The 13,270-nt window shown below is 49.7% G+C and overlaps 1 protein-coding gene across 2 annotated transcripts in view; it reads right to left on the reverse strand.

Moving 5' to 3' along the window:
• The window catches only part of TECTA (tectorin alpha), a gene marked incomplete at its 3' end in the record, with an annotated part of 67,657 nt that overhangs the window by 38,754 nt on the left and 15,633 nt on the right, over positions 1-13,270 (reverse strand). For both annotated transcript variants that reach the window (XM_081239931.1, XM_081239930.1), the window contains exons 7-9: positions 6,738-7,308; positions 4,224-4,816; positions 2,389-2,962 (exon numbers count right to left, since the gene is read on the reverse strand). In XM_081239931.1, coding sequence (XP_081096057.1) covers positions 2,389-2,962; positions 4,224-4,816; positions 6,738-7,308 — 1,738 coding nt within the window. The remainder of the gene's footprint in view (positions 1-2,388; positions 2,963-4,223; positions 4,817-6,737; positions 7,309-13,270) is intronic.

The raw sequence follows: 13,270 nt of genomic DNA on the forward strand, positions 1-13,270 counted from the left end.
CTAGATGTGGTGGTCCGTAGGAACCTTGGAGCCTCCCTCCCTTTAGGTGACTTTATGAAAAGAGCATGCTTCCAGAATTCCACCTGCACATTCACAGCCTCTGTTATTAATCCCTCCCCCGTGTGGTTAGGGTCACCAGGGATATAACCGCCCAACTCTGAGATGATACTCCATATGCTCCTTTGGACTTCCAGTGCTCAGAAACCAGAGCATTATTTTTAAATAATGATGTGTGTGGGCGGGGGGAGGCAGGGGGGATATTCTTAGCTCTGTCTAAGATGTTACTATTGCAAAGCCTTAGAGGCAAGGTAAGGATACCCCAGTAGCAATGGGTAAGCCTCACCCAGATCATAGCTTCTAATAACATTCCCCACCAAAATGAATCAGGATTTCTCAGAGTGATGGTTGATTCTAGGCTGGGGCAGGGAAGGTTAAGAGGTGATGTGGAGCATCTCGTTAATCTAGAAAGTAAGAAAATGACAGAGGCATATCCAAAGGACGTAGGAGGCAACTGGAAGGAGCACCCACAGGCCAAATCTGTCATAATTTTAATGCCAAAATAACAAATGTGATATGAAACATAAAGCATTGAGAAAAACAGGAATCTGTGTGTCCATGTTGATAGGATAGATAGATGATTGAGGTAAATAAATAGATGGATGGATGGGTGGATGGATGATAGATAGGGGACAGGCAGGCAGAAGAGATAGGAGGGCTCTTGCTTACAGTAAAATGACATCTGCTGACAGGCACAAGTGGAGAGAGTGCTGGAGCTGTAAACTGTCAGCATGTAATCGCCATGCTGAAGATCAATACAAGCAAGTCATCAGTGGGCACTAAGTTGAGGAGGGGGATTGTGATGACAAGCAGGACGCTGCATGGTCTTAAAGTACTTCCCCACAGATTGCTCATTAGTCACAAGATAGAAACGTAGTGCCACAGAGTGGTGATATTTGACAACCCCTGATCAGGGGATCAACGTGCCCATCACCAATGAGAGGAGGCTGGACAGAGTGTGCCCCACGTGTGACCTGATACCATGAGGACAACATGCCTCTCCTATGCAGGGGGCTGGGTGGGATGTAGAGCAGAACCCAGCCATGGCAAAGCATCAAACCCAAATGGAGGGCCATTCTATTTCAAAAGGGGGGAGACTGTAATCTTTAAAAATGACAAGATCGTAAGAGACAAAGAAGCTAAGGAATTGTTTTAGACTTAAGGAGACCAAAGAGACATGACAGCTAAATGCCCCATGTGGTCGCGGACTAGATCTGCACGGAGGGGTAGGGGAAAGCCGTAAAGGACACGACTGGGTCAACGGGCAAAACTGAAGTGGATATTAAGTTATCGCATCAATGTTAAATTTCCTAAGGTCAGTAACTGTACTGTGCTGTGAATGAGTGTCTTGATTCTACGGAAATATACACTTAACATATTTAGGGGCAAAGGGGCATGATATCTGCAACTTCCCTTCAAACGGAGAGTCAGTGAGAGAGAATGACAAAGCAAACAGGGCAAAATGCTAACAACAGGTCATCTGGGTAAAAGCTACATAGATATTCTTGTAGCCCTTCTGTAATGTTAAAATTATTTCAAAATAAAAAGTTAAAAAAAATAAACAAACTTAGGTAGGAAGAAATATAATGGAAGAGACATAACCAGTTGTAAAGGATGGAACCTCACTGGTGGCCCTGGTCTCCGTGAGGGCCGACCTTCTTGGTGGGGAAGGGGTGGGAGATGTGGTCCAGGTGGGGCAGTCCTGGCTCCAGGCCTGGGTCCCGCCCTCAGCCACTTCTCCTTCTACCCTTCCATTTACTCCTCCCCCTGGGCTCGCCCAGAACCGAGGGGATTATATGTCTCGTCTTCCCAGCAATTATTCTCATTAGTACAAGTACTGCTGAGAGGGGTCAGATACTCTGGGTGCAAAATGAACAACCAGGCCCATGGGAATCTCTCTCAAGAGCCATTGTCAGGTTTGCCCTGGGGAGCGGGGCTCATCTCTACTCCGGGAAAGGCACCCTGACTGATTGCCATGTGCTGAAATGAATGGGGTCCTGCCTTGCCAAGAGAGAAGGCGCCCACCGAGCCATCACAAAGATTTCCGGTCCTTTGACATGATGTGTTCCCTCTGCTAGATATAACCAAGGGTCAATAGCTAATTGTCCTACAACGAAGAGGGATTGTGTGATAAGAAACAACAACAAAGATGCGCGATAGTCTGGTCTGGGGGGACGAGCCTTCCAGAAGACACGTCAGACTAGGGGAGATGTACAGGGTTAATGAGATTGTCCTTGAGTGCGATTGCACCAGGAAGAGAAGAAGATCCGCGGTCTCAGGGATCCACGCCCCGCCCCGGCCGGCCGCCCCCATGGCGTCACCCGAACTCACGGCAGAAGTCGTGGGTCCTCCAGGGCTGCACCTCCACGTCGGCGTTCTTGCAGGCGCTCGCGTACCGGGCCACAGAGTCACAGAGCTCGGACTCGTTGCCCCCGCTCTGGCACAGGCGGAAGAGGCAGGTGCGGTAGTAGGCGGTGACGTTGACCACGCCGTGACACTCCAGGAAGGAGCTGTTGGAGGGGTCGTTGATGATGCCGCACCTGGAACGGCTGCGGTAAAATTTCAGCAGCTCCGAGTCGTTGTTGCAGGCCTTCAGCAGGTCCCCACACTCCCCGTTGCAGATCTCCTCGAAAGTGGTCCAGCTTTCCAGGAACACCGCCAGGTTGTCCGTGCACTTGCCATTGGGGAGACAGAACTCCTCGCTGATGTTCGCGTTGAAGAAGCCACACAAGCCCCCCGTGCAGTTGAAGTAGGCGGTGGAGAGCCGGATGTACAGCAGACCCACGTCTGAGTATTGCACGGTCACGACACCCTTGGACTCGACGGTCGTGCTGTTTTTGTTTCGATAAATTTCCAGCTTCCCCGAAGGATGGAAAAAAGGCAGTTCCACTTCCTGACTGTTCACCTGAAAATTCAAAGCGCTATCATCAGTTCCAGATACACACAGGGTGCCCACAGCTTCCTCGGCTGTGAATAGAGACGTGGCTCTGCCCCATGACTAGCCCTTGGAGTAAGGCTGAGAAGCAGACTGTGTGGAAACCACACAGACATCAACTGTGTTTTTCGTGGGCATCTTTGTTTCTTTCTTTCCAGGCTCCTCTGATCCAACACATTTGCTCTTTATTTGCGTGAGACCCTAAGCTAGTTCCAAGCAAAACCGAAGTGTGAGCAACAGTCACCGTAGACATGTGGCTTCCTCCTGCCCCCGATGTCCTGCCTCCTTCTTCTCCCTTCAAATTTTACTTTTCCTGTGTCTCAGCCCCTTGGAAGCACACAGTATATATCTAATTATCTAGCTGTCCATCCACCTATCTACCTATTATTATTTTGATAAATTAATTTCTGCCAGTGTGTCAATGGGAATAAAAACACAGCCCTTTCAGTGTGTGGATGTATGCTTTATTCGCTGCACTGACTTTTGCTTTCTGAATTAGATGTCATGTGATATTATGAAATGCACATGCACTGGGAGGAGGGAGATCTGCTCCTCCCTCACCCTCCCTCACCCCCGCTCTGCCACCCCCCAGCGGTCAGGCCCACAGCCCTCATTTAGCCCTTTGGGAGCCTCATGTGAAAACAAGGAGTTGCACTCGATGATGCCCAAGATTCCTTCTTACTAATGATCTATGAGTCTGCATGCTTAGTGATGGGTATTTCAGACCAGGACAGCAGGGTGTGAGGCACCATGGCAGGCACCCCTTGTGCTACTCCACACGGATTCCCATCTACAGGTAAGAGATGCAGCATAGTACAGGGTAAAGAGCACAGACTCTGGAGCCAGCTGACCCGGGCTTGAATCCCACTGTATGGCTGTGTGTCCCGGGGGAAGTTACTTAACCTCTCTGTGCCTCAGTGTTCTCATCTGTAAAATGAGAATAATGATGTTATCTACCTCTTAGGATGAATGGCACACAGTAAGCATCCTATAAGTATTTGCTACTCTGGCGAGCTAGTCCTGCTCTAATTCGAGGAATTCCAGCTTCACTCCAAGTCTCCACCTGATGGACTTTTATTTGGTGCTGACAGTTAGAAAACGCTCCCATTTCGGAGTCATTGCCTTCCTAGAATCCGCTCACGGTCAGAGGCAGCCAGGCAAGCCTGAAGAGCGCGGCTCCTTCGCTTGGCAGGACTCATCAGAAAAGTCTCCAAGGCCGCAAGGGTCTTACCTTGACCTCCGAAGCCCCGATGCCTCCTATCTTGACCTCCTGGTCGGCCACCAGGATCCGGAGACCCCGCAGCCAAGCAGGCCCTGCCTCCGGCTTCTTCTTGTTGATGTCGATTTCCAAGTACTCTGGCCGCTCAGGGCAGGTCTTGAGGAGCGTGTAGGAGAACTCGACGGGGAAGGGGTAGGCGGCGCCGTCGAAAGTGTGCAGCACCTGGTTCTGGCTGAGCAGGCACACGGTCTCCCGCTTGGGGAAGCAACCCTGGTAGCCGTTCTCCACTGTGCACACCTCCTCACCACGGCACGTCTTGTTGAAGCAGTACACGTCGCCGCCCTCCTCACACAGGCACTGCACCGTGCAGTTGGCTGTGGCCCAGAAGAACTCGCCCATGGCGTAGTAGTGGCCGTCGAAGTCACAGCCGCACTTGTGCAGCGGGACGCACTGGCTGGTGCTGAGGACAAAGCCTTCGTTGCACTCGCAGCCCTCCGTGCAGGGCATGGTGCATCTGTGGGAGGCCGTCAGATCTGAGCACGTGTCCGGGCAGCTGCTGGTGCACACGGAGTAGTGGCTGAAGCTCGGGCACTGCACCATGGACACTGACGTAGGGGAGAGGAGAGAGCGTGACAAGGTGAATGACCCAGGGGCTAACCGGCCAGATCCACCACGCACGGGGGCCTGGAGGAAGAACGCTCCTTCTGGACCAGTTGGCACCTAGAGGGAGGGCCAAGCCACCACTCACTGGGGGAAGGGAGACTGAGGGTGTGCAAGGAGCGCAACTGCTTTGGTAGTAACTACTGAGCAATGTGATGGACTGGGATCTCATTGGATCATCCTGACTGAAATAAAATTTCAGGTTCCTATCCTAACTAGGCTCGACTGATTATTCAATACAGGTTTAGTATTGGGTGAACTACAACCATCGAGATGGTTTAAGATCTTCAACTGATGGGCATGTAAGTTGGTCCGACTTTATAGAACGTGGCCCATTCCTAGGAGGAAATAAATCCAACTCACAGGAGAAATGAAAAATCTAACTCTTAGAGGAGGAATTTGAAAAAGTGAACTTTCAAACAGGGACCAAAGAAGACTGTGAAAATGAATTCTCTGGGATATTAAAAATAAGAAAGAACCTCAGCTATCTGAAAAGAACCTGTGTGCCTATTCCCCCAGGAGACTGAACTGGGACTGGATGCCTTCTGAAGGCCCTTCTTGCCTTGGAAAACTGCGATTCTTATTTTAAGAACATCTGAGTCTGGTTTGAGTCTGGTTGACCCCAATAGGCAGAGGCTCAAGAGCTGGTAGACAAGTTCTCTGAATTACATACAATTCATCCCACTAAAATGAGAGACAGGGAGAGGAATGTGGAGGGTAGGAAAGTAGTACCACTAGAAAAAAAATAGCCATTATAGGCAAAAAATTAGGCAATTGGATGCCCTTGGATTACACAGGGATCAAAGAGAAGTCATATTCAATCTCAACTTGAATCAGGATTTGGATACTCCAGGCGTGATAGAGGCTGGCCAGTCAACACACACAAAAACGTTTAAATGTACTGTCTTTTAGTAGCTTGATCAATTCTCTAAGAATTGATTCTGATACATATTGATTTATATGAATCCAACCTATACAGATAGGAAAAAATTGCCCTCTGGCCTTGGAACTGAAAGAAACTTTTAAATCTCACCTCCATAGCACTCTCAAATGCGCGGATAATAATTTTTGGTTTACTCATATGGAGAAAACCAAGGACCAGGAAAGAAACAAAATTCCAAGAAGCAATTTGGTTTTTCGTTTGCTTGTTTTTAACAGTTACATAACTAGGAAAAGTGAGAGAGATGTAAGTTGTATAGAAGGAAAACATAAGATAGCTAAATTGTTCCAAACGCTCAATCCAAAAGTGTAATTCCAAGGGGACAGCTGGATTTCCCACACTTTTGGGGGCTTTTTTCCTCACCACCCGGCATTGTAGAACAAGGCCTCTTTCCGGGTCTGCTACCTGCCCTGTCTACTGCCCTTTTGGACCAGCTGAAATGCTCTAGAGCAGGAGTCACAGAACCTGAAGGCACTGAAAGTAGAGAGGAAACATCCAAGGACAAAAATGCCATGGGTTCCATCTGGGAGGTACATTCTTCTCCCAAAGGCTGCTCTTGATTCCCCAGGCCAGTGTCCACATGTCCCCAACAGCCGTGGGGACACCCACCTCCAGCTCAGAAACGGCCCCCTCCCTGCTCAACTCTGCCCGGGCCACCCCTGCTAAGGGCCCTCTTCCGGCCATGCATTCCGTGTCTCCTGACCACGGATGCCCATCAGTGGTTTCTTGTTTTCTGGCCACAGTATTGGGTGAGGAGAAAGGTCAAGTTGCTTTTACAGTTCGTTCTTTATCTTTTGCTATATTCCAACCTCACCCTGACTCTCGGGCAATGTGTCTTAACAGGGAGCTCTCTTAGGAGCCACGAAACCCTCTCCCAGCCCCCCTGCACAGGCGTGGCCTTCCGAGTGGACAGGATGCCAGCTTACCACACCCAGTCTGGATTCGCCAGTCTCCAATCGGAATGCCCAGGGCTTGGCACACAAGGGCGTAGGCCTGGATGGCCTGACACAGGAGTGTCCCGTTGTCCCTCACACTGCACAGGTCATACACGCAGCTGTGCACGAAGGCCATGGGGTCCACGACAGTGCCACACTCCCACAGGGGGCCGTCGGTCTTGTTGAGGAAGCCGCAGTAGTCGGGGCCAAAGTAGAGGGCTTCGGTGGCCATGTCACACTGGGTGCAATTATCCACGCAACCTGAGTCGCACTTCCAGTCAGCGTGGTAGACCCGCCAGCTCTCTCCTAGGTCTAAGACTGACATGGCTGGCCTGCCGTCGGGGCGCAGGAAGTCATCCAGAGGGTTTTTGTTGTAGTTCCCGCAAAGCCCGCAAGTGGAGTTGATGTAGGAGCCTGGGATGGAGATGGAGGCGTAGTGCTGGCCGTCAAACGTCACTAAGAGTCCAAAATCCGTTTCCACAGCAGTAGACAAGCCACTCTGGTAGATTTTCACCGCCCCCAAGTCTAAGGTGACGGGCAAAGAAGCCACTAGGTCATTAACCTGCCAACAACAGCAATAGTAAAAAGGCAGGTGAGCAGGGGCCAGGGCAGTGGGTCCAGCTGAGGTCAGGAAAGGGGGGAGGGATGGAGCAGCTCAGCGCCACAGAGAGAGTGGCCCCCAAAAGGCTCGGGTGCCAGCGGGCTTGCCTCCCAGGAAGGCAGAGGCCCCAGAACCTTCGAGAGCAGGCTGGCGTTTGAGTTGTGACAGACGTGCATTGCTTAGTGCCACTCTAAACCCCTCTGGGGACCAGGTGGCTGTCAACACTTCCTGGCTGGCTCTTGGGCCAGCTTCACATCTTTTCTTGAAAGACTAGTTACCTGGCTTTTCCCCTTTTCTCCTCGAAATCCATTCTTCAAGTCTCAGCTTAAGGCACATACTTTCCATGACCCCCTCGCTGCCCTTAGCACCCCCGACCCCTCTTCCCAGCTGGAAGGTGCTCTATAAACTGTCCCCACCATCGAGCTTTGAGGCTGCCCTGGTGTTATTCTCTGAGTGTTTCACCCTGTCACTTCCTGATACCAGGCCTATGTCATACCATCGTTCAACACAATAAATTTGAACACCTACTGGGTACCAAGCACGATGTTAGGTGCTGAGAAATAAAGAATAAAAAAAGTAATTGTCCCTGCCCCTTATGAGGTCTGGGTCTACTGAGGAAGAGGGACACAAATGGATATTTATGACATACAGTTTTAAATACACGTTCATAGGGGCTTCCCTGGTGGTGCAGTGGTTGAGAGTCTGCCTGCTAGTGCAGGGGACACGGGTTCGAGCCCTGGTCTGGGAGGATCCCACATGCCGCGGAGCAACTAGGCCCGTGAGCCACAACTACTGAGCCTGCGCGTCTGGAGCCTGTGCTCCTCAACAAGAGAGGCCGCGATAGTGACAGGCCCACGCACCGCGATGAAGAGTGGCCCCCACTTGCCACAACTAGAGAAAGCCCTCGCACAGAAACAAAGACCCAACACAGCAAAGATAAATAAAATTGATTGATAAACTCCTACCCCCAACATCTTCTAAAAAAAAAAAAAAAAAGTTATAGTCTCCTCAGCTGTAAACCAGGGACAATAGCGCCTACCTCATAAAGTCACTGCGATCAATAAAAAATTATAAAAAAAAATACACGTTCATAGGTGATGCAGTGATGCAGTGGGAGAATGGTACCTGACCACTGATCCAGCCTGGGGAGGGGGGGTCATATAGGGTTTTTAGGGGCAGTTAAGTCTGACCTGGGTCTTTAGAGATAAACAGAAGCAGCCAAAGGAAGAGTAGGGGACAGAGAATTCCAGAACAAGTGAATAAAATCACATTGTTAGAAGTAGCTGCATGAGAATAGCGACAGTCATCGGGGTGTCACTGTACTGCAGAGGGAAGGGAATGGGCGGCTGGAGAGGAAGCTGGACACAGGCAGGGTCCATTCATTCAGTAGATGTCAACTCAGCCCTTTCTGTGTGTCAAGCTCTGTTCTAAGAGTTGGGGATTAGCAAAGAGTGAAACGGACGAAAATCCCTGCCTCTTGGAACTGTCTATTCCTCTTCAGGAGACCAACAGCAAACAAAACCAATACCTAAAATACATAACAACATCAGAAAAGTGTTCTGCAGGAAAATAAAGCTGGGAATGTGGATCCAAAGTGCTAGGGAAGAGGGTTTCTAATTTTAGACAGGAGGGTCTAGGAAGACCCCACGGGGAAGGAGATATTTGAGATGAGGAAGAAGCCGTGCAACGTTATCTGGGGTGAGAGTGACTTACACAGAGGGGATGGCCAGGCCCTGGGGTGGAGCGTGCTGGGCGCTGGGTTCGCACGGGCTGGTGTGGCCGGAGCGGAGAGCCAGGAGCGGGCAGTGGTCGGGGAGGGCAGAGAGATAAGAGCAGCCAGAACAGGCAGGGCCTTGTCAGCCATTGTAGAGACTTTGGCTGTGACTCTGAGGGAAGCCGAGAGCGAAGAGAGCGCCCAGAGCAAAAGATCGACATGATCTGACTTCCGTTTTGGAAGAATTGCTCTGAATTCTGTGTTGGGAACAGATCTTGGGGGGCCTTTGAAGCATGTTTTTAAGAGAAAACAAAACGCCACAAAAACAAAAACAACAACTTGGATTTCTCTTCTGTAGGAAGAGCTCCAAAAAGTTTTAAGTAAGAGAATGATGTGGTCAGATTTGTGTTTGAAAAAGTCCACTCTGGCCGGTACGAAGGGTATATTGAAGTAGGTGGAGATTAGAAACAGAGAAATCAGGCGGGCAACTGGTGCTGGAGGCCAGGACTGATGAGGGCAAGGCCTGACCTGTATCCAGACGTGGAGGAGGGACAGCTCGTGGTGGACACTCTGCAGGGCCTGGGGATTTTTTGCAGGGGGGAGTGAGAAATGGGGGAAGAACCAAGAGTGAGTCCCACAGGAATGAAGACAAAGACATACAGAATGGACTTGAGGACACGGGGAGGGGGAAGGGTAAGCTGGGACGAAGTGAGAGAGTGGCATGGACATATATACACTACCAAGTGTAAAATAGATAGCTAGTGGGAAGCAGCTGCATAGCACAGGGAGATCAGCTCGGTGCTTTGTGACCATCTAGAGGGGTGGGATAAAGAGAGGGTGGGAGCGGGGCGCAAGAGGGAAGAGATATGGGAACATATGTATATGTATGGCTGATTCACTTTGTTATAAAGCAGAAACTAATACACCATTGTAAAGCAATTATACTCCAATAAAGATGTTAAAAAAAAAAAAGAGTGAGTCCCATGTGTAAGTGGCTTGATAAGCCTCCAACAGAGAGTTAGTTTTCTTCTTTTTCACCCTTAACGTGCCTGGCATCTCTAGACATCACTTTTGAGGGCTGGAATGGATGGTTAGTCCTGGAACAGCCCTGGTGGGCTGACTGTAAGTGCACGTCCAGGCTGCCCTGCACCTGTACTGATTTCTGGCACACAGAAAGATCAAGGGTCTTTAGTGCCACCATTGCTGCAACTCTCTGGGTTGTCTAGGAAGTGAGACAATAGACTGTCCAAGCATCGCTCCCAAGGTTTACCATGGCTAATGGCATGTGCAATTCCCTGTCCCTAGAAATTAGTATGACTTATGGGGGAAGGGAACAAAAAAACAGGCTTGAGATGTAAGCCATCCTATGAGAGCAGGAAGTAGAAAAAAAAACACCCAGGGGTTGATTGATTTATCCTTATCTCCCAGGTAGCAAGTTAGCTAACAAGGATGAGAAAAGCCACACGCTGAGGAAGGTCAGCCATCAAGAGCACTGGATGATTGTTGTGTATTGCTCTGTGCTGAGATGTAGGAAGTGAAATCTTCTCCAAGGCGGTATAATCATAAATGCCGAATACCTCCCTCGCTGAATGCCCTCCTCTCCTCCCACTCAGCCCCTGCTAACAAAGGACAGTGGTTGTGCTTCAGAGCAGAAGCCACAAGGTGCGGCTGTGGGGGGGGGGGACTGTCTCTGGATGTTGCAACCATCCCCCTGCTGCATCCGATCTCGTCCCACGCACACTGCCTGTGTCCCTACGCCGCCCATCGGCGTTGCCCAGATTTTCCCTTTTTCTTTTCCGGCATAAGTGGTCATTTCTCCCCCTTTCTTTCTCATGCATGTCTCAGTTTCAGCCACACCTTATAGAGTCCTGTGCTTGTACCCCAGAGGGCTCGGAATGGGAGCAACTGGGGACTCTCACCCAGCCCATGGCTTCTTATTTCTTTCCTGCTGTCCCAGTCCTCAGCTCCTGATGAGCCAACGTTGATGAGTCTCCCTGTTTGCTTCCCTTCATCTCCCCGTGACCAGCCAGGACCCCCTTTAACCGTGTCTCTCCCAGGAGTGGGTAGGGGCAGGGTTAGGTGGGAGTAAGGTTGGGAGAGAGAAGTAGCATCGTAGGACAGGCCTTAGAATGAGAAGAACTTTCGGTGGGAATGAGTATTGAGTGCCTACTGGGTGCCAGGCTTTGTACTAGCTGTCGCACATATGGCTATCCTATTTCATCCTCACAACAACTTAAGAAGGTCCTTACCGTCTCCCCCTTTTGCAGATGAGGAAATTGAGATTCAGCGCTTGCATAATTTGTGGGTGACAGGACCCAACCCTCCACTGCTTCCTGCTGCCTTTGTCCAGTGCTGAGTTGAGATAGCCAAGTCCAAACTACAGCCAAGAGCCCTGCCTTCTAGACATGACACGATTACCCCATTTTACAGATGGGGAAAGTAAAGCTCAGAGAGGCCACTCAGCTGGCAGTGGTGGCCCAAGGCTTGTGCAGATCTGACCCCAGAATCAGAGCTCTTCGTCACCATCAGCTATTTGGCGTTGGCACTCTTTTCCCTGGTGTACCCTAAACTACTCAGTTTTATCTGGGGGAGAAAGATGAAAACTGATAAGTATTATTTAGAAGGAGACATTTACTATATATGGATGTTAGCTGGCTTTCTTTGGCCCCTATTAGCATACACAATCCTAAATTGTTTATTTTGTCACTTGAGAACATTTCAAAGGGGGAAAATGCATATTCAGAGCCCAGTTCCTAATCCCAGCTTATGGAGAAAGGCAACCTGTTCGTTAAGATCTGTTTGCGAGGCCCCGCCCTGCGTGTCTGGAAGTCGGCAAATCAGGCTCCTTCTTGCCTCCCACCCCCCTTGCCTGTCCCCACTTCACCCCGGGTGGGGTCTCTGCCATCCATGGAGGCACCCTCCCCAGCAGGGCAGGTGTATTCAGAGACGCTCGGAAGCCATTTGGCAAAAGGAGAAGGGAGCCATTGTTTGCTTGCAGTTGGAATCACATAACCTTTTCTTTCTGAAACATTTACATTCACGTCCACATCTCCCTGTCGCTACAGAAAATTGAGGAATCCATGCCCTACGCTCGGACGATGGAAGAGAGCCACGCAAAATTAGCAGAGCTGCTGGACCTGAAAGCAAGGGGCTGGTGTCCCTTTCCTTCTAAAAAAAGGAGTCTGACTGTGAAAGGAAAAGAATTTTAATCAAAATGGAAAATAGGAATACAGCATGAAGCTTTCTTTTCCAACTTCAGATAATGTACACATCATCCCCACAAGACAAGGACGTAGGGGAGAGCTAGCAAACATTTTTCTAGCTGGAAATGTTAGCATCTATCTACAAGGACAAGTTTAGTGCTCAACAGCACAATAGAAATTTAAAAGGGAAAAACTCCAAACTTCTGCAGCCAAATTCTTCCCTCTGATTTGATTTACAGAGCTGTCTCTAGGGAGACTAACCAAATACCAAGCAAACTGGCATTTTAACCACTGTAATAGCCCACTTTTCTTATTATGACAGATACGCTGCACAGACCTAGGAAGGGCAGAGCCAGAAAAAGTGGAATTAGTTCCTTGGTGCTGCCTTTTGTTGGACACGCTGCATCAATTAAAACTACAACACGTTTTTTAAAAAAAGACCTCCCTACACCGGCATCAGTTCTGGTTTGTAATCTCTATGATGACCTCCATGCTTGGGGATTAAGGACTGCATGGGGTTGCAGCAATCAAGCCCTTGCGGTCCTGGTTATTATTGCTTCAATAAATACATGGTTGCCGTGAGGTTTCCATTAACATCATGAAACTTGGGGCCTCCACAAATTGAGTAATTGCTACTGGCTTTTTGTTCTCCCTCTTTTGTCAATGCCCCAGCCTGAAATCCAGGTAGACAGGGACAGGAGTCATTTGCATATGCTAAACACACCACAGAGATCCGTGTTCTCTCCCATTCCAAGCAGGAGTGGGGGATTCTGTTAAAGGGGTGTTTGGGTAAAGCTTTCAGGGGAACTTTCCACCCAGGCTTCACTAAAGAAGTCACCGAGCCCACTCCAGCTGCCTGGACAGGCAGTGCCTACGGATACACCAATCAGTTTGGACGTTTCTCTGAGAATGAAGCCACAGCTCTTGGGTAAACAGGATGGGGGGATGTGAGGAGTGTTAATCGAAAGCTGTAGTGAATTATGGGTTTGTACTTTGTGTTTACACT

Source organism: Mesoplodon bidens (assembly GCF_964165515.1).
Source record: "Mesoplodon bidens genome assembly, chromosome: 7".
Lineage (NCBI taxonomy): Eukaryota > Metazoa > Chordata > Mammalia > Artiodactyla > Ziphiidae > Mesoplodon > Mesoplodon bidens.